Raw genomic sequence first — 22,988 nt, 5'->3', positions numbered from 1 at the left:
ATGATTCGATGGGAAACCAATTTTCCGTGGTTTTCGTGGATGACTTTATCAACGATTGTAAGTGTCCAACAAACTATAATAACTGTTGCATGTCCAAATCAAAACATATCCTTGGGAAAAATGAATTTTCTTTGGTGATTTTTTTTCATATCTCCTTCAGCCAAGGGAAATAATGTTTCGTATCACCTTAATTGGAAACGAGTGGAAAGGAGGAGGAAACAGCGCCTTTAGATGGTACGGGTGTCTTTCGACATCTTGGATTGTAAAAAACAGAGAATCTAAGGTCCAGATGTTCAATTAAATTAGCAAAATTTGGTCCAGGAATGCAGACAAATAATGTGAAACTGTATTTAAAAGAACAAATTATAAGATTATAACTTATAGCTTTTAATATTTTTACAAAATTAATGTAGATTGAATTTGCCTGATTTTTCAATGTTTTCAAATTCGCATTTTAAGGGGAGGTCACTCTGAAATAGTGCATTTCTGAAGGAATGTTATTTTATTCTACATGGAATTTTGCTATTTTGTATTTTTGTCAGAAAAAAAGCACGGTGACCCTATCTTTTCTTTTGGTATTCTGAAAGCATATTCTAAAAGTTATCTTAATTCTCGTATTTTATTTTACAAATCTATCATTTAGTTTAGCTTCTATTCACATAATGGTGTTTTTTTCCTGTATAAACCATACAAAATGTGTCACCAGAAGCGGATTAGAGGGTTTTTCAGGGGCCGCCCGCCCCCCCCCCCCCCCTTTAGTGGGAAAACAAATTTTGTTTATATAGGGAATAACTGAAGCATGACTGGAGCGACCCCTCTTCAGTAGGCAGTCAGTGACCCCCCTCCTCTGATAATTTCTAGATCCCGCGCCACTGTTCACTTTGTCACAACCTGTAGCTTAAGAAAATGCACGGTAACCTATCATTTTTATTACATTTTTCAACATATATATCAATAAAAACTACGTTTTGGCAAAGTATGAACAATTTTTATCATTTTTAAGATTTTAAATTTAGACACCCATATACCACCTTAATTGTAATTGGTGTACAAAAATTGAAAATAGTGGATGTCCTGGTAACCTTTCCCACTAAACAAACAGATATTGAATCCTGGTATATGACTTCGCATATATTTTTTATCAGAAAGTACTGATATTTACAAAATATATGAACTTGAACTCATTGTCCGGCAACCTTCAGTACAATAATGAAAAACTTTGGAAAGTTTTAAAATAGCAAATATAAAAATCAGAAAACATGCAGATATGTAAAGGATTTAGCATAGAAATAATTAGATGACAGAGTAAATACCATGACCCGAGATATGCCATGCCTCCAAATATAAAGGAGTTTTATACGATATATTTTTTTAACGACTCGACACAACGTTTCTTGTTTCTCTCCCCATACCATAAGGTTCCTTACATTATGCGGATAGTTCTTAAACTGTTCAAGACTTTCCATCATAATACCCTGATCCAAAGTACTGATAAATAATTTGATGCATTTAATATATATTATGAAAAGTTGTATTATATATCATTGGTCTTTTAAGGATGCTGATTTCCAAAATACTTCTGTTGAGGACCAGTAAGTCACTTCGGCACTAGTCCAAATGACGTCTGGCAAGGCCATTTAAATTTTTTTCTGGGACGCCTTCCTACTAAATCTTTGATAGAAGTTGTAAATTCAGTTAAAAGGTCACATGAGATGGACATGAACAATGAAAAATAAGTCTTTAACTATAGCTTTTTCTGAACTTTTGATATATAGGCTGTTTTGTTAAATATACCTTTTCACTGTTTTGGTCTTTTTTAAATGTTGTTTGTGCTGCAGACCCCTTTACCAAGAAATTCGTTTTGCATGCACACATATAAAAAATGTGGTTTTTATCCAACGCAAGCATAGGTTTGAATGTTGTTTTCAATTAAGTAGATATAAACAGGTCAGGAATAACCACCAATTGGTGGATTATACCTCAATTGACGTATAATCCACCAATTGAGGTATATTGGTATAGACCAATTGACGTATAATGCAATTTTTTTGTAATAAAATGCTAGTGTGCGATAGGAGCATGATTTTGCAACTTGCAACCTATTTTATGACCCTTATTGAGTCCTCTGAAAGTTTCAGTTTTGTCAAAGCCTGCTGCATCTCTTGAGAATGCATGTGTACAGCAATTCTTTTGTTGCAACATTTGTACTATCGACCATGATTGACTTTTAATAATGAAAGTCAAGTATTAACAAAGAGCTCCATTCACCTGTGGAGTTGTACTCATGATCGCACGACTGCAAACAGTAATGATGTCCATTGACAGATGATTACAGGTAAATTTGCCAATCAAGAATTGACAAGATAACAATAGAAGAAACTGCAAATACAATTATTGATTAAATGCAATATGTTATGTCACTATACTAAACTAGGAATGTTTGACAAGTTTTCATACCATAATATGGTTTTAAGAAAACAATGCTCCATTTTGATAGAATAATTTCTTTTGAAAAACAAAGAATTATACACCAATTGGTCTATACCATTATACGTCAATTGGTGGATTATACGTCAATTGAGGTATAATCCACCAATTGGTGGTTATTCCTGACCTGATAAAAAGATGTTATAAGTACGGTGCAGTCCGGTATATCCGCGCACCTAAGACTTATGACCTCACTTCATTCAACTGATAAAACCAATAATTGGATAATATTGTGTGAATACATTCATAAAATACTTTAATATCATAAAATTATCAGTTTGTAGGGTTTAACCCTCAAGATTTTGTGTAATGTGTGTCTAAAAGTGGGGAAACCCCTGTTCTGAGAGTTCCTCCAATGTCCAGTGATTTCGTGCATGCCTTCCAAAAATAGTTTATTTTGAATAGAGGAAAGATTTGCTGTTACGAAAGGTAGCTAAATTCAAACCAAGCACACTACCAAGGATGCACATGATGCAGAGCAAAAATTATTTCAATCTGATAAAATTTGACTTAAGTAAAAACAAATTTTATCTGATGCTGTATTTTTTTAGTGGACATTGGCCAAATATTGTAAATCTAGGGATTGCAGTTATTATTTCAATCTGGAACTTATAAATTTTATTCTTTTTTTATCCCTTTGGAATGCTAACACAATAACAAGAACAATTTTATTTGCGTTACGGTGTTGATATAACGAAATCAGTTAATGAGCGGTATCACCGGCTGTGCGGACACCGGGGACTCCACTGTAACCCATTATAGGTTAAAGTACAATCTTCAACACAAAGTCTTGGCTCACACCGATCAGCAAGCTATAAAGGGCCCAAAAAATTACTAGTGTAAAACCATTCGAATGGGAAAACAGACGGTCTAATCTATATAAAAAACGAGAAACACTTATGAACCACATCTACACACGACAACTACTGAACATTAGATTCCTGACTTAGGACATGGTTTAAACATTTTAATGCTACCAAACATTCACCCTTATCTGAAACAATAGTGCGACATTGTATTTATAATAACCCGTTCTAGATAGTCAAATCTGACCCCTTCCAATGCAAGGCGAAAAAAACAAAATCCCATTTCAGACAATTTAGCTGAAAATGCAAACCAGTTTGTCAGAACATACCCGGTATCATATTTATAGTGAGTATCCTCCGGGTATATGTAAAATGACCATTGGAGAAGTGTCACACAAAACAACCATTTCATGTAATGATTTACTTACCGTTTTGTTTGTTTAAATAAGGTGTCCAAGTCACCCATCGGAATGGGGAAATCAGTATAAAAAGGAATCAGAGTATGTGTTTAATGAATATGATAAATTGCCATATTCAATACAATAGTAGCAAATTAGGATAGTTTTGTTGGTTTTTTTTTGGAAAAGGGGGGGGGGGGTATGCTAATTACGTCCTTACCTTGACCCGCCCCTGTATGTCGCTGATATTATGCTTTGCAAGTAAACTATTGAACTCCATTTTTTTTGAAGATTTTTTTTGGCGCAAGGTGTCGATGTATATTTGTGACACATGACAGTCAGAAGTTCCAATAGAAACTTTGTTATTAAACAATGCCATAGTCTAGTCTTCATGATGAACTTTTAGATCTACAGTCCTGTCAATTTTTTGAATAATTTAGTTAGATTCTGTTGGCCTGTGAATATATATGATTTTACAGGCCCAAGAGCAATTTTACAAGTCTGGGCTGCTGGACCTGTGGTACTATCTGTTCCTACTGGAACGTATCTTATCAAGGAACTTCCATTTCATGACAACAGTACATTGCTAGTAAACTTACTAAAATGGTTCCAGTGTTATTTATATTTCATCAAGGATTTATATACTAGTAGTAAGATTTTATATAAAATCTTACTACTAAGTTGACAGGAAATGCTGAAAAAACAATTTACATTAATTTACACTGATTATCCTCATAAAATTATATGGATTAAACAAAGAATAGCTTGGTTTATGGATTCTTTGGTTAATCTAAGTCATTTATAAACATAGTTTATAATTAATACCATGATTTTTTTAATGATACACAATCAAACTCAAGATAAAATATATTTGGTGCCTAACTAAATGCCGAAATAACTTTAAATAGGTGCCGATTTGACTGAATGCCAATTTGACTTTTTCTATAGGTGCCGAATTAACCAGGTGCTAATTTGACTTGTACCCTTAGTACATGTACTATCAGCCACCAGCAATACCAGATACCATCATTTGTCATTTAACATAACAACAGAAGCTTTACTGACTTTACTTTTCTAAATTTCGTGTTTACACCTAGATTTCAATATGGCAGCAATAGCTGTGAAAGGGCCTACTTTTGTAGTTCTGATTGTGGAACCTATTGTTCATATTTGAAGGACACCCTTCTTCAGCTTTTATTGACAGTTAAACCAAAACTGCTTGTATTAACCTCTTGTTCTGTAAATGTAACCAAATCAAATGTATTTAAATCTATTTTCATTCTTTGCAGATAGAAGATATTTACTAGATGATGGAGCATTAAGAATACAAAGCTATTTAAACCATTGTCAGGATTATCAGAGCAACTACGATGATGCCAGAAAAGGTACATCAGAAATTACAGATATATATATATATAATAAAAACTATAACACAAATTCCCATACGTTTCGGCCATTACGGCCTTCTTCATTGGAATAAATTACAACATTGAAACAACAATTACATTGCTTGGATACATTACGTTATAATAACTTCTATGACGTTCATTACACCTAAATTTCCATATGGCAGCAATAGCTGTGAAAGGGCCTACTTTTGTAGTTCTGATTGTGGAACCTATAATGGCTATTGTTCATATTTGAAGGACACCCTTCTTCAGCTTTTATTGACAGTTAAACCAAAACTGCTTGTATTAACCTGAATGTAAAACACTCCCATAAGTGCATGCATGTAGCTATATACTCCTTTATGTGCATGCATGTTGTTGCCATGTACTCCTATATGTGCTTGCATGTAGCCATGTACTCCTATATATTGTATGTGCAAGCATGTTGCCATGTACTCCTATATGTGCATGCATGCAGCCATGTACACCTATATGTGCATGCATGTAGGAGTACATGGCAACATGCTTGCACATTATTCATATAGGAGTACATGGCAACATGCTTGCACATATAGGAGTATATAGCTACATGCATGTACTTATGGGAGTGTATGGCTACATGCATGCACATTATTCATATAGGAGTACATGGCTACATGCATGCACATATAGGAGTACATTGCTGCATGCATGCACATATAGAAGTACAATGCAACATACATGCACATATATGAGTACATGGCTACATGCATGCACAAATAGGAGTATATAGCTACATGCACACATAGGAGTATATGGCTACATGCATGCACATATAGGAGTACATAGGCTGGTCCCCCTTTTTCTGGGAAAAATTTGGTTGATTATATTGGGAATCCCTGAAGCATGACCAAAGAGGGTCCCATCTTAGGAAGCCAGTGGGCCCCCACTTATGAAAATGTCTGGATCTGCCACTGTACAGTACGTATTGACTATTTCACAGGAGTATGATTAATAAGAATACATTTTTTGTAGAGACTTTTATGGCTGAAATGAAAGATAAAATAACAAAAGGAGATGTTGTTATAGAAGACGAATTGAAAACAATGATCCATCTTGTAAAGACAGATGAAGATGTAGAAATGTGTATAAAAATGGCTAACCAGTAAGTAATGATAGTATGCATATGGTCACTAGTACTATAGCTTACATTTAAGCATTTTAGATATATTAGAATAAGATACAGGTACAATAGCTTTCCTTTGCCCTTAAAATTGACATCAATTAATCATCAATGATGGTTGAAAATCTTCAGCTACACTCTTTGAAATATGAAAACTGTTGGCTTCAGATTAATGTAACAACACAGCATCCAAAAGTTCTCAAATGCTAGAGGATGAAATCATGATTTTCTGAACTCAAATGATTAACAAACAATTTTTTTGTTTTGCAATGAATGGCCAATTAAAATATTGATAATGTATCCTTAAGAATAGCATACATTTAGGAAATATATTTCACTAGAAATATTTCTATGTAAAACAAGACAAATATTGGGTCTTGATCTGCATTCCTATGTACAATTAAATTTCAAACTATCTACAAACAGGAAGCAGCTAAAAGTTGCATTCACGCTGCACCACAACATTATCAAACAGCAGATTAAATATAAGAAAGGGTTGAGTGGTTACTAAACCTGCAGATGCAGGTAATATTGAAGGAGATGTGGTATGACCTCATTTTCATGGTTCAAGCGACAACTTGAAAAAAAGTCAATTAATAATTCATAGGATAAGGATATTTGGTATGTGGGTCCCTTTGCAAGTTCCTCATGCCCATCATACAGTTTTAACTTGACCTCGACCTCATTTCATTGATCGGTGAACAAGGTTAAGTTTTGATGGTCAAGTCATATCTCAGATGCTATAAACAATAGGTCTAATATATTTGGTGTATGGAAGGATTATAAGTTGTACATGTCCAACTGGCAGGTGTCATCTGACCTTGACCTCATTTTCATGGTTCAATGGTTATAATTAAGAATTTGTGTTTTGGTCTGTGTTTCTTGTACTGTAAGCAATAGGTCTTCTCTATTTGGTGTAAGGAATTATTGTAAGGGTTACATGTCCAACTGGCAGGTGTCATCTGACCTTGACCTCATTTTCATGGTTCAGTAGTCAAAGTAAAATTTTTGAGTTTTGGGTCTTTTTTCTGAAACTACAATGTATATGCAATAAGTCAACTATATTTGGTGTATGGAAATATTTTATGATGTACATGTCAGTTTGGCAGGTTTTATTTGACCTTGACCTCTTTTCATGGTTCATTGGTCAAAGTTAAGTGTTTGAGTTTAGTCTTTTCTTACTGATACTATATGCAGTAGATTAACTATATTTGCTGTATGGAAACATTTTATGATGTACATGTCAGACTTGCAGGTATTATTTGACCTTGACCTCATTTTCATGGTTCATTGGTCAAAGTTAATTTTGATGTTTGAGTTCGTTTCTTAGATACTATAAGCAGCAGGTCAAGCATGTTTAATGCATAGATTGATATATTGTAAGGTGTACATGTCTGCCTGACATGGTTCATCTGACCTTGACCTCACATTCATGGGTCAATGTTAAGTTTCTTTGTTAAATCTGTTTCTTAGAAACTATAAGCAATAGGTCAACTATATTTAGTGTATCGAATTATTGCAAGGTATTTCTAGTTTGGTTAATCTGACTTGGACCTCACTTCTTGGATCATGTTAAGTTATGTGATAGTTGTAATAAAGCTTTATATTTTGGACTTATCAACATAATATCAATAGTTCATGTAGTTAGTAAAGATCTTGATAATTAAAAGATGGTATTTTTAATTTGAAGAGAAAATACATGTGTTTGATTGGTGCTTCCATTTTTTTCAGTTTCCAGAAAGTAAAATATCAGCTTCAACAGCGATATAATTTTTTCTTTGGTCCTGTGTTTATGAGGATGTTACATCATTCTAAGAAAGCAGACATTGCATTTAAGTTGATGGAAGATAGGGTAACTACACAAGAGGTTTTAATAAATTACATAAATAATTCAGAAATTTTCTGAATTAAACTTAAGGTGGTACCAAATACCTCGATTAAAATTTATTTGGCTTGTTTAAATTTCATAAAATTTTGACAAAATATTTACTTTGACCTTATGACAAAAATTTGAAAAAATTTGAACCAAGCATTTTATAGGAAAAAATTAGTTGGATATATAGCATTTTGACAAACACTGAATTTTATCATTGAGAAACTTAACACTTACTTAACAATACAATGTGAATAAAATGTATAGCTGATTTTACAGAGTTATCTCCCTATAGTGTTAGGTACCACCTTAAAGGGACGGTTGAGAATGATTATGGGGTTCTCTGTCATCAATTAAGTTGCTGATGCAAATGGTGGCTATTGCGAGTGTTGACATTCTGTCAAGTTGGAAAACAGGATTAATTTATCCTACTCTTAGCTTGTATGGGCCCTGTTACAATATTCAAGACTTACACAAATAGAAAAGAAAGGTAATAAAAAGGGAACGAGTGAAATGAGGGTAAGCAGAAGTAGGGAACTGTGGTTCAGTCAAGGGACCCCCTGTATACAGTTAGAAGGAATTATATATCATTATTTCCAGAAACCTTACAAACAATATTTACATACAAATAACAATAATAGTATGTGTTAAATTAATTAGATGTCTTTTGTATAGACGTTGGCTAAAAGAAAACAAGGATTAGGAAAAACCAAAAACGTCTCAAATTCAATGAAAAAAAAAAAAGAGTTGGTAATCAGTGAAAAGGAATGTAAATATAGAGGGCAAAATGTGTTAAAAAGTAGGAAAGTTAATGAGTAATTGCAGAATGAAAAATATAAAATGTTTTTATAGAATTATAACAGTTATACATCATTGATAGAAGCTAGAAGTAGTCATTTTATTTTAATATTGGACCTTTATTTCTATCAAATGTAAAAACATATTGATACAATGCAGGCCCTGTCCTCAACTTTTTAAAAATTTCCAGAAACCTGCTTTAAGATTTGTTATTTACATAGCATTGACAAATATTATTTCATGTTGGAGCAAAAGATTTGGTAAGTATATGCTCATAGTTATTCCCTCATTGATTGTTATGAATACATTGAGATCATCAAACATTTTATCTTCAAATCTAATATGATGTTCTTTAATCACTTTGAGTACACACCCCTGGTAAAATATGAATATATTGTTTGGGCTGTTCCAATCTTACTCCCATGTCATATGCTTTTTATACGCCCGTCGTCTTTTAGACGGCCCGTATTATGGTATACCGTTGTCCGTCCGTCCGTCCGTCTGTCCGTCCGTCTGTCCGTCCGTCCGTCGTCCACACTTCGGACAATAACTCAAAAACACTTTCACCAATTTCCATGAAACTTAAGTGAATTGTTTATATCTATTGACGTAAGCTCCCTTTCGTTTTTTTTTAATTTCAGATTTTAAGTTTTGGATTTATGGGGCTTTATTCATAAAAAGGGGGATTTTCAACACTTCGGACAATAACTCAAAAAGGCTTTCACCAATGTCCATGAAACTTTGGTGAATTGTTTATATCTATTGATGTAAGCTCCCTTTCAATTTTTATAAATTTCAGATTTTAAGTTTTGGATTTATGGGGCTTTATTTATAAAAAAAGGGGGATTTTTAACACTTCGGACAATCACTCAAAAAGGCTTTCACCAATGTCCATGAAACTTTGGTGAATTGTTTATATCTATTGATGTAAGCTCCCTTTCAATTTTTATAAATTTCAGATTTTAAGTTTTGGATTTATGGGACTTTATTCATAAAAAAAGGGGGATTTTCAACACTTTGGACAATAACTCAAAAAGGCTTTCACGAATGTCCATGAAACTTTGGTGAATTGTTTATATCTATTGATGTAAGCTCCCTTTCAATTGTTATAAATTTCAGATTTTAAGTTTTGGATTTATGGGACTTTATTCATAAAAAAAGGGTGATTTTCAACACTTTGGACAATAACTCAAAAAGGATTTCACCAATGTCAATGAAACTTTGGTGAATTGTTTATATCTATTGATGTAAGCTCCCTTTCAATTTTTATAAATTTCAGATTTTACATTTCCGTGTTATGAATTTTTATGCTTAAAAAAGGGGGGATTTTCCAATTTTGGGACAATAACTAACACTTTTACAAAATTTTATGCAACTTTGATAAATTGTTTATATCTATTGACATAAGCTCCCTTTCCATTTTTATAAATTTTAGATTTTACGTTTTCTTAAGTAATGAATTTTTATACTTAAAAAAAGGGGGATTTTATGAAACTTTGGTGAATATATTAATGTAACATCCCTTTTGATTTGTATATATATTTCTAGTTGATCATATAAATTCATTTAAAGCATAAAAGACAAGTTAAAAGAGCAACGGGCATATCATGTGCTAAAGCGCAGCCCTTTATTATATGAATGAGTTACCCAACGTCACTAAACGATGACGTTAAAATATTATAAACCTTTTATGGGAAAATGCAAGATTGTAACACCAAGGATTTGTATTATACAAATTCTTGGTAAAACAGAAAATTATCACAAAACGTAAACGTAAACATACAATTATGCGTTTACTTTTCTACATTGGCTAGAGGTATAGGGGGAGGGTTGAGATCTCACAAACATGTTTAACCCCGCCGCATTTTTGCGCCTGTCCCAAGTCAGGAGCCTCTGGCCTTTGTTAGTCTTGTATTATTTTAATTTTAGTTTCTTGTGTACAATTTGGAAATTAGTATGGCGTTCATTATCACTGAACTAGTATATATTTGTTTAGGGGCCAGTTGAAGGACGCCTCCGGGTGCGGGAATTTCTCGCTACATTGAAGACCTGTTGGTGACCTTCTGCTGTTGTTTTTTTCTATGGTCGGGTTGTTGTCTCTTTGGCACATTCCCCATTTCCATTCTCAATTTTAATTTTAATGATAAAATGTGTTATAAGCCATTTTTATCTTCATATGAATAAAATTTACATTTAAATTCATCTAATCCTATCTAAATACGTTATTGTAAATAATTTAAGCATGTCAATAGTTCAGTTTGTTCCAACCTTTTACATCAATGTAATAGTGCGTTTATTTATGGGAACGGCAAAAATTTGCCTTTACCTAAAGCCATTCGTTAACAATCGATATTCTTATTACAAAAGAAATAATTCAAGGGAGCTTGAATTTATACTGATTTTACCACAGGTTGGCCCTTTATGTTGATATCATACCCCTTGCTGTCGCTCATGATAAATATTTGCATAAAGAGCCAACCTGTGGTAAAATCAGTACAAATTCAAGCTCCCATGAATTATTTCTTTATTGATCTTTTTTTTTTATCACTTTAGAAGGGAATGAGAAATCTGCTATTCCACCTAACTGCAGTTGTGATCTATATGGATTTGTTGTATGAGGGAGAAAAGTATGAGCAAGTTGTCAAATGTTATGAAGAACTTGATAGATCTCAAAAGTATAAGCACCTACCACTGAGAAATCACATGACTTTGACAATGGCAGCTTTGTATAAAATGGTAATAAAATTGAGAATGGAAATGGGGAATATTTATTTTACAGTTTTGTTTATATCTTTGAAATGAAGAACATGATTTATTTTAAAATCAATGTTTAATGCTAAAGGTATAATAGAGGGGGGATTGGACTCTTATCGGGACTCCGGGATCGGGTGTTTTTTAGCTCGGGATTTTGGGATTGACCCTTTCAGGATCCAGGAATTCTTTTTTCGAATTTCGGGATGTTGGGATTTAAATCGTGTTTTTAAGCCTTGGATTTCGGGATCAGGACCTTTCCAACTCCCCCCCCCCTATGATAGATATTCCTCCTGTAGTTCAAAGAGCTATATTAAGTGGTAACTTTGCCATGATTTATAGTTAAGTTTTCCTGCTTTAAGTTTTTGGTCAAGGTAGTTTTTGATGAAGTTGAAGTCCTTAGTACACATGTTCCTTATGATATGATCTTTCTTATTTTAATGCTAAATTAGAGTTTTTACCCCAATTTCAAGGTCCACTGAACATAGAGAATGTTAGAGCAATTGGGGCATCCTTGTACTATTGACACATTCTTGTTAAATCTAGATATGAATTTTATTCTTACTTATTCATCTGATCTAAGCAAACACATAATCTGTTATGTGTTAACCCAACAAGTGAATGCTAATCTACATCTCACCCAAAATTATCTTTTTTTCTGACAATTTACAACCAGCCTTTGAACAGAATTATTTTAAAGGCTTCTGACCAGTCTATTTTTTTTATTACTTATGTGAAAACTGCCATTGAAAAACTCACTGAAAATGAAAGATCTTGAAAATGGTCAAGCACTTTTTTAAACCATGTCTTGAATGAATTTATCAATGGGGTATGAATTTGTTTAAATATATTTTTCAGAACAGTCAACAAGCATTAGAAAAAGCTACCGAGTTAGTTCAAGCTACATATCACAACAGTAAGAGAATAACATCACCAAGAACAAGAGCATATGCTGCAGCCTTAGCCTTAAATCAGGTACATTAAAGGTGGTATATTAAAGGGATATAACTCTGTAAAAAGCAGCTGAATGTTTAATCACATTATTTTAAGGAAATATTAAGCTTCTCAATGATCAATATTAGTGTGTCAAACTGCTATATACATGATATATATATCCAAAGAAAATTTTACAATAACATTGCCATTTTGTGTATTTACTACTATGATGTCATTTTCATGGGAGCTAACTTGTGTACAAATCAAGAAACACAGGTTATTAACCTCTCTTCCTTGCAATGGAATGAAAAACAACTGAATTATTCCATGTCCTGTTTTACCTAATAGAATTGTTTGAAATATAACTACAATATGTGAGGTATAATAATATACAATTATGGCCCATAGAAAAGGTGAATTTTACAAAATTGTTAACACAAGAAGATTGTTTCACTGAGGACCCCATAGGGTACGTCTAAATACTGCTCATGACCTAAAATGTGCACTTAGGACTCTTTATAGTTATTGTATATGCACACAGGACAAATTTCATTTATACATAATGGTACATTTTGAAAACGAACTTCGAGAGTTATTTATCATAAAGCTTGACTTAACGCAGTTATGGCGGTGTTAGCTATTAAACTTCTTAAAGGCTTTATATTTTATAAGGTGGAAGACGTGGATGCTTCATACTTTGTATATAGATAGATGCCTTATGTTACGAAGTTTCCATCTGTTTCATTGCATTTACATTGACCTTGACCTCATTTTCAGGATTCAGTGACTACTTGTAAAAAAAGTTCAGATTTTTTGTAATGTTAATTTCTCTCTTATTATAAGAAATAGAATAACTATATTTGGTATGTGCATCTCATGCCCATCATACAGTTTTCACTTGACCTCGACCTAATTTCATGGATCAGTGAACAAGGTTAAGTTTTGGTGGTCAAGTCCACATCTCAGATGGATACTATAAAGGCTTTATATTTTAGAAGGTGGAAGACCTGAATGCTTCATACTTTGTATATAGATAGATGCCTTATGTTACGAAGTTTCCATCTGTTTCATTGCATTTACATTGACCTTGATCTCATTTTCAGGATTCAGTAACTACTTGTAATAAAAGTTAAGATTTTTTGTAATGATAATTTCTCTCTTATTATAAGTAATAAGATAACTATATTTGGTATGTGCATCTCATGCCCATCATACAGTTTTCACTTGACCTCTACCTAATTTCATGGATCAGTGAACAAGGTTAATAGTGGGAGATATTATGGACATAATTGTGCAAATCGTGATACAAGCATGAAATTTGGTATAAAGGTTAACTAAATGATACTTAAAAAAAATCCGCTGCTGGCCATAAAAAAAAATCATTTTTTCAAGATGGCCACCACACATTTCGGAAATGGCGTCATTACAAATTGACAATAATTCGTTAATCCTTTAAAAGGTGTGATATATGTAAAATCCAATGTTAGATTTGATAAAAAGTAAATGACAGTTCCTAAATTATGACTAGACAATACATTATTGAAACTAAAGGTGACTTCCGGTTTCAAAATGCCGGCAAAAAAGTAAAAAATTTCAATTTTTATAATTTCAAGCAACTTCACAAGGGATATAAATCCTTGAAAGACGTGTTATAGGAATAATCCAATGTAAAAACGTTAAAAAAAAGTTCTTAAGTACGACAAAACAACATATAAATGAAAAAAAATAGTTACTTCCGGTTCAAAAATGGCGGCAAATACGTAGAAAGTATTTTTATAATTTCCATCAACTTAAAAAGTGTTAACACTCTTTGTTAAGTTTGATTGCCTAGTTTGGTTAGAAAGACAGGTTGCTTATTTTATAATTATTTGATAGCTGTCTATACAACAACCCGTGCAAGGAAGGCTAGAACGGTAGCATCTACAGTTACCAACACAGCTGGATTTTCGCCTCCGCATTTCAAAATTTTCTGACAAGAGGATGCAACGGCAGTCAAAGAAGTCCATTTTGGTTTCCAACTGTCATTGATTCTTTCTTTCATCCAACCCCAGTGTTCATGACTTGGAACAAGTACCTGTCGAATACATTAATCAGGCTAAGCCCAAACAACTCCTCCTTGATATACTTCTCTTTTGATGTGCTCTGGAAAAGAACCTCTTGTAGGCGGAATTGCATTACAATGCCGCTGCTTCCTGGCAAATAATTCACATCGTGTCTCGCTTCATACTTAAGCCTAAACAAAAACTTCCTTTACATCTGGAAAACCTTCCATTGTTAGCCAAGCTGACCTTTTGCCTTTCTCATGACAATTCGACAAAGTGCCATGTCCGCTAAATGAATGGACGAAAGGAAGAGCAGCTACACAAGGACCAAGCGCATTTGATATGTCATGTGCAGGAAGCCATCAAAAGTCGTTATTCCTTCCATACCCTATCCCTAATTTGTTCTACCTAATTTTGCGATTGCTGCAATTCTTGATAATATTACATCTGTGTCAGTACTATCTAAAATTACATTTTACAACACTTTTCATAATCATGCCGAACATGGACAAACATTCGTGTATCTGCTTCTTCATGATTACAAAGGGATAGATAGGAAGTATCTTTATTGAAATTGCAAAGAATATTTTCACCATGAGTAACATTCACATTTGTATTAGTCTCTTAAGACTTTCTACCAGAACCAACACCTTTCCATCTGGCACAGGAACCTTGTCTTTGTCTTGTCACAGCCTTTAAATTCTTCATTTAGTAAACATCAAATACAATGTCTACTTTTGAATACTTATCGATGCAAGATTTTATATAAGGCAGTATAACATCATTAGCATAATCATCAAATATTTTTGCGCATTTTTGTGATCTAGAATTAACCATTTCTGCCCCACCAACGATAAATGCGTCCGAATTTGGATCAGCAAATCGCAGAATGTTTCAAGTAAACCCATTTGCAGCGATTTAATACCACTATGTCAAGTGACATCCTGAGATAAAGACGGAGGAGCAGTTTGGTTTCTATGGATAAAGAAATATTCCAAGTAAACCTGTCTACTGTGACAAGAAATGAAAAGTCTAGAAAAGATATCGCAATCACTTTTAAGGTTCTCTAGCTTTGTTTTTGACAAAGAGTTTCCAGTTGCATTTTGCGGCCAAAATAGGAAGTTGTTCTTTTTTATTTGTTTATAAAAAGCAGGTTCTGCTTCGTTTTGCATTTGCTTCAATAGATCTTCGTATTGTTTGGACCAATATCTTGGAGTTTATTTACATATCTTACTTGTTTCCGAATCAACAATTTCCTAAATGGAGTATTTGTTTTACAAATCTGACGACTCTTCTAGAAATGAATTTTCAAACTCGTTCATCACTTTGCAAAGCCTTTAAAGCTGTTTAAAGAAATCTTTTTGTGTTTTCGTAGAGTCTTCATTATGTCGTTCGTCTGTTTTAGAATGACCCAAACCACTAGATCTTTCAAATTAATCTTCTAGTATACCGATTCCTGGTCCAGCTACCATCCATTTGTCTAAAAGGGATTTTCGGTTAATCCTATGGCACCAACATCTCCCTCATCAATTGCATTGTTCTGTTTTTGTGCCTGATCAATTGTGTTACAAGAAAGGAGTTTGCTGGTCTTACGTACAGTGAAATTATCATTTTCAAATTCCATTGCCACCTGTGGGTGATGTTCGGGAAGGGAAGTCATATCTCTGAGATGAGTCGGTAACGATCGAGCATAATTTATACGATCAAGACCTAAAAGAATACGCTATCATGCTTTATATTGACTGTTTGAAAAGTACGAAATCTCACTAATGAGATGAGCATAATACCAAAATCAGAAGAAGTTCTTAATTTATAATTGAACGCCAGGAATTAAACTATGGTCGAGATGACTCTATTTCCTTACACCAGTTTTTTTTTAAATCATTGAACATCACAGAGTCATGACATAATTATATATTCTGAGTTTAGCTTTCATAATCTGAAATTAACAGTTTTTTAAACAAAATACATGCAGTTGTCTGATGCGCCTGTCTAGTCCTAGGTACATTTGAACATACATAAAAAGAATCTGCCGTTCTTGGTGTTGCAATATTGGCTTCAGTAAGACAACATGTCTATCCCCTATCAAGCAATATATAACCCAGAGTTTTATATTAAGTCATTTCAATGTGCAATCCACCGAACATGACGATACACTTATATTTTCCTTACAAATCAGGACATTCCCACTGAATTTGCTTACTTGGCATTTCCAAAAGTGGCTGATCTGCAGTAAAAATTGATGTTTCTCCGGGATTAACCACATTTTCGCCTTAACCATCGAATACCTGACAATTGCCTGGTAGTGCATACAAATCGCTCTTCATGTCTATGAATAGTTTGCACATGCGCAAAAGTGTGAAACACATGTGTATCATAACCTTGAAAAATTTTATTAAACCAAAACATATATCATTAGAAATCCAAAAACACTAAATATATAGTAAATAGTTCAAATGTTTTTGGCGCATGCGCAAATACTGGATATGTCAAATATTCATTTTAATAAATATGGGATGTAAGGAAGGTAGCCACCAAACCTGGCAATTGGTTTTTACTAAAAGAAGTTCAAAGAAAAGTTTTCGAGAAAAATCAGTATTTTCAAACTGAAGAAAACAGCCATTTTAGAAAATGGCCGTGGCCATCTTGAAAAAAAGATTTTTTTTAATGGCCAGCAGTTATTTCTTACAAAGTATATAATAATGATGCTTTGTGGTAATTTTCATGCTTGTATCATCATTTGCACAATTCCCTCGATTTTGCTTGCTAATATCTTCCACTATAAGTTTTGGTGGTCAAGTCCATATCTCAGATACTATAAGCAATAGGTCTAGTATATTTGGTGTATGGAAGGATTGTGAGGTGTACATGTCCAACTGGTAGGTGTCATCTGACCTTGACTTCATTTTCATAGTTAAGTTTTTGTGTTTTGGTCTGTTTTTCTTATACTGCATGCAATAGGTCTACTATATTTGATGTATGGAATGATTGTAAGTTGAATATGTCCAACTGGCAGGTGTCATCTGACCCTGTCCTCATTTTCATGGTTCAGTGGTTAAAGTTAAGTTTTAGAGTTTTGGTCTTTTTTCTAAAACAATATGTAATAGGTCAACTATATTTGGTGTTTGGAAATATTTTATGATGTACATGTCAGTATCGCTGGTTTTATTTGACCTTGACCTCTTTTTCATGGTTCATTGCACAGTGTTAAAAGTTTTTTATGTTTTGGTCTGTTTTTCTTAAACTCTAAGCAAAAGGTCAACTATATTTGTTGTATTGGAGGATTATAAGCTGTATATGTCTGTCTGGCAGGTATCATCTGACCTTGACCTCATTTTGATGGTTCAATGATCAATGTTAAGTTTTCATAATTAAATTTGTTTCTTAGATACTATAAACAATAGGTCAACTATATTTAATGCATAGATTGATTATAAAGTGTACATGACCGTCTGGCATGGTTCATCTAACCTTGACCTCATTTTCATGGTTCATTGGTCAATACATATAGGAAGATGTGGTATGAGTGCCAATGAGACAACTCTCCATCCAACTAACAATTTATAAAAGTAAACCATTATAGGTCAAGGTACAGCCTTATTTTGACCTAATTGGGAAGTTAAAAAGAACACTTTAGAAAACTTTGACAAAAATAGTTCTGTATAACTTCCTCACATGTCTCGAAGTCAACTTTTAAAACATATATTTGTCTAAATAAAATTTGCATATGTAAGCTAGCTTTCTATTGGTACAATGTATTAACAACGTTCCTATCAGGAGTTTTAAGGAAATTGTTGGAAAAAAAACCAATTAAATAATATGCAAAAACAGTCTTACCTGCGAAGCAAATATATATAACAAAAATAGTGATTCTTTTTGTATATTTAAAACTTTGAACATATAGAAATTGGTAGATGGCAAAATAATTAGAGATAACATTTTATTTATACTTTATGTAATTCTGGTGACATTGAGGATGAGTTTCATTATGTTTTATAATGTTCAACAATAGGCAAAAGTAGACAAATGTTGTTAAAACATGGTTTTTATCCTGAAGGACACCACATTTTGTAATGTATTTCAATCTTTATTTTTTCTTAACGTTTTAAAATGAAATCAATTGAATGGAAAAATTTTCGACTTTGTGAAAATTTCTCAACTGGCTTTAATTATTACAAAGCTGAAACAAAACGAAAAGTTTATTTAACATTTTAGCAAAAGCAATATGTGTTTATTACTATCACAGTGACACACCTAATTATTAACGATCAAACCATCTAATCAACATGACAATTAGTATTAAGTATGATTAGAGGTCGTGCATAACAGAGCCTAAAAACAATGTATGCCGATAAAAATTGAAGTTACTTCTCGAATATTGAATTGATTTTTCAAAACAAAAAATATAACATCAAAGATTAAATTATCTATCGAATGCATACCTTTAACACCCACTAAAACATCTAAAATGTCCTGGGTGTACTTTTTGTGTCCTGAGTGCACTCTGGAGTTCCTGAGAGGTGTTTAAACATACTCGGCGCCATGATAAGGTGTAAAAAATTTCATTAATCTCTAATGAATGAGGAAAATATTTCTGAGACTTCTTTAAAGCCATTTGAAAGCCATATTACAAAAAACTTATATGAAATAATTTTGATTCTTTCAGAATAATCCAGATCTAGCATTAGAAATACTGAAGCTGTCAGTTGAAAGTGATTTTGTCCAGAGTTTGAATACAGCATTAAAAGTAAGTACGGGTATATGATATTTGTATGGAAAGTGCACGACTAGAAGGTTATAATTAAAAATGAAAAAAGGGTTTAACATAATTCAGGCTATTGTTTTTACTTTTGAATTGTTTTGTTTTGCGTTTGGTAGTCATAATATTGACTAAAATACTTTTTTACGCCCCATCTAGGGTCAATTCGATCTAATTTGTGTTGGTTTTTTTGTTAGTCGGTTCCTCTGTCCATCTGTCTGTCCTGCTTCAGGTTAAAGTTCTTGGTCAAGGTAGTTTTTGATGAATTTGAAGTCCAATCAACTTGAAATTTAGGGGGCATCCATGAACTATAAACACATTCTTGTTCATATTACAAATTTAGATACAAAATTAAAAAAAGTGTTATCATAAACCAGGCTGTTGTTTTTGCTACATGTATTAAATAGTTCTGTTTTGTCAGTCTTGGACTTTATAACTGTCTTTGTGGTATGAATTATGGTCAATTTAGAAGGCCATCATAACTTTACTAAAACACCTTTTTTCAGATTAAAGATTTAGATAAACGTAATAATAGTTGATTGCTCTTAAAACTTCAAAGATAAGGAGACAAGTTCCTTGAACAGAGTCAAGTGTATGTCTGACTTCTCAATGATATCTAACTGTGCATTCAACAAAAACACTGTCAAAGGTTTACCAAACAAAGGTTTTAAATTACAATGTGTTACAATCTTGTTAAATAAAATTTCTGAAGACATCTAGTTATATTCAACTCCACAGATTGGATTCTTGCATGATTCTTTAGTATGGGTGTTGCCGTTCACAAGCATTCAATTTCTGTGTAAGTGTATTTTAATGCTGAAATACTGTGGACTCATTATCATTCGTTGGATACCAATTTTCATGGATTGCTTGGTTAAAGGTATACCACGAAATGTTCAAAGAATACCAAATTTTCTAAAGGCTTTTATGTAGACTTCGGCAATACCACGAAATTAAATATACTCGAATGTGTAAGTTTTCCTTTATCCATGAAAAGAAGTACCAAGGAAAATAAATGAATCCACAGTAACCAAATAATATGCCTTTTTGTGCTTTTTTGTGCTTTTTTTCTTGAAACCTACACAAATTATTACTCCGTGATATTTTTTTCCAGATAATTGCATTGTCCAGACTTGACCAAGTAGATGCTGCAATGGAATTGCTTGATAAATATCATGTCCAGACATCAATCAGCTATGACAAGCCATCAAAAATATTTCCAGATTGTGTAAGAATTAATGAAATATAAGAAATAAGAAGATGTGGTATGAGTGCCAATGAGACAACTCTCCATCAAAGTCACCATTTGTAAAAGTTAACCATTATAGGTCAAAGTACAGCCTTCAAAATGAAGCCTTGGCTGAACAAGCTATGAAGGGCCCCAAAAATTACTGGTGTAAAACCATTCAAACATGAAAACCAACGGTCTAATCTATATGAAAAACATGAAATGATAAAAACCTCATCACCAACCAATTAACATCAGGTTCCTGACTATTATCTGGTTGCACAAGATGCATATTAGGCTTACGGTATAGGGAATGTCAGTCAAGTGGGGAAAAGGGGATGTCGGTTTATTGAAATCAACACTTCCAGCAGTGTTGAATCCAGAGCTTTCACACTTTCTTAAATGTTTAAAAATACATTGAAGATGGAAATATGCAACTAACTTTATAGATTAGTTTAAATATTTTTAATGAATTTTCCAGATGGTAAAACTTTGTAAATTTTCAGTAGGTTTAATAATGGAGGGTGCAAATTTTGTGAAATGGACTCTTTTTTTTCTTTTTTTTCCCCAAAGTCTCCAAATTTTATGTAATGCGTTTAGATTGCTTTTTAAGTAGCAAAAATTTAATCATCAAGACAAGATCTACAAATAAGTTCTAAAGGCTGAAATCATCAGATGACACCTCATTAGAGTTATTGCCCTTTAAAAAATTTTTTTTAGCAAGTTTTTGAATTTTTGCCTATCAGATTTCTTCAAAACAACAATAGAGAGAGAGAACCTTATTAAGACAAAAGACCTACAAACACAAGCCTATTTACAGAAGAATGCATTGAGTGTGTAGGCAAAGGTAGAATATTTGGTTAGCTTGCTTGTTAGTTGAACCGTGAAGTCAATATTAGGTTAGGAGTAAAGAGTAGTCTAGTTCTCCAGACAAATAGATTGTTTATCTGTTAAACTATTCTTCTCTTAAAGGAGGGTAGTATACTGTAAACCGACTTATTTTGGCTGATACTTTATTTCTGTTTTAGTTCTTCCTAATCCATTTCACTGATATTTAATTTTTCGCGATACTAAATTTGTCTCAATGAAGATAGATAAGGAAAAATTGACTTTTTACATATATGCGGAGGCGATGTATATTTTCGCGTTATTTTTATGCAGTTAAGCTGCATTATGCAAAACTTTAGATTTGTGGTCTACCCAATAAATGCTCAAATACTTGCCATTTTTATTATCTAGCTGGCTACTCTGTTATATTTCTACTTGCCAAAGTCGCGAAAATTAGTTGGTTTACAGTATTTAACTTAATAATGGCTTCACGGTTCAGCTAGCAAGCAAGCTAAACAAACATATTATCTTTACCTACACACTCAAGGCATTTTGCTGTAAAGGCGTTAGTTTATATATTAAAGATGAGCATCTAATTTACAAAAAAAAAACATTTGGATAGTTATCACAGATTTTTCCAAATGGTGACTCTCAGCAGTAATCTCAATAAAGGGTAGCCATGTTTTGGAAGAATTTATTTGTTATCTCATAGCTCTTGAAATCAGTAGATATGACTTTTTTAACCAGCATTCAAATACAAGTGTCATTTTGTCATATCACAGATTCTTCTATATTTTGGAAAATTTGAAACCTTTAGAAGTGACAGTCTTTTCTTCCATTGCAGATAGAAGCTTTAAGTGAAATGGTTGACAGAAATGATGACCCACAAATAAAACAGACTTTTACTGATACAAAAATGGATTTGGAAAAAGCTCAACTTATAAATAATGTTTCAATATTTGACAAACTTTGTGATACAATTCTCAATAGTCGACCTGATAATGAACATATACAAAATTTACAAGATAAGCGAGGACGACGAGTTAGAGATCATCACAGATATTGAAATGTTCTTTTGTGCGGAACTGATAAGATGCCAGAAATATAGTCTAGAGAAATTGACAATTGATACACTGTGCCATAAAAATTATTTTTATTGATGGACTACAATTGGAGCCTTATAATGGACTTCAATTGGAACTTTATAAAGGACTACAATTGGAGCTTTATAATGGACTTCAATTGGAGCTTTATAATGGACTACAATTGGAGCTTTATAGATGGACTTCAATTGGAGCTTTATAATGGACTACAATTGGAGCTTTATAGATGGACTTCAATTGAAGCTTTATAGATGGACAATACCCATTCTGCCAAGGTGTCTGTACTTGAGATGTAGTCCTTACTTGTGTTTGTTAGATGTGTATGTTTGACCTAAATGTCTTGAGATACTGAGTTATTAAAGAGTTGTGTAAGGTTTTTAAGAGAAATAAAAATATCAAAAGAGAAATTAATAATGGGACTTGTTTGTT

The 22,988-nt window shown here is 32.9% G+C and overlaps 1 protein-coding gene across 4 annotated transcripts; it reads left to right on the top strand.

The window, feature by feature from the left end:
- The first annotated feature begins 1,417 nt into the window (after positions 1–1,417).
- LOC143072615 (pentatricopeptide repeat-containing protein 2, mitochondrial-like) lies at positions 1,418–22,973 on the top strand. 4 transcript variants are annotated; one of them, XM_076247652.1, is made up of 9 exons: positions 1,418–1,485; positions 4,981–5,076; positions 6,094–6,223; positions 7,973–8,093; positions 11,466–11,648; positions 12,522–12,638; positions 19,308–19,388; positions 20,515–20,628; positions 22,301–22,973. In XM_076247652.1, exons 1-9 carry the CDS (start codon positions 1,431–1,433, stop codon positions 22,520–22,522), a joined length of 1,119 nt encoding a protein of 372 aa, XP_076103767.1. In that variant the 5' UTR covers positions 1,418–1,430; the 3' UTR covers positions 22,523–22,973. The 4 variants fall into 4 exon arrangements, with proteins under 4 accessions (XP_076103767.1, XP_076103770.1, XP_076103768.1 ...); XM_076247653.1 differs by having other exon boundaries at positions 1,453–1,592; XM_076247654.1 differs by lacking the exon at positions 1,418–1,485 and adding an exon at positions 2,212–2,335.
- Positions 22,974–22,988: the final 15 nt, after the last annotated feature.

This window comes from Mytilus galloprovincialis, chromosome 4, assembly GCF_965363235.1.
Source record: "Mytilus galloprovincialis chromosome 4, xbMytGall1.hap1.1, whole genome shotgun sequence".
NCBI classification, from domain to species: domain Eukaryota; kingdom Metazoa; phylum Mollusca; class Bivalvia; order Mytilida; family Mytilidae; genus Mytilus; species Mytilus galloprovincialis.
The sequence above is the reverse complement of the archived record's forward strand: the minus strand, read 5'-3'. Positions and strand labels throughout refer to the sequence as shown.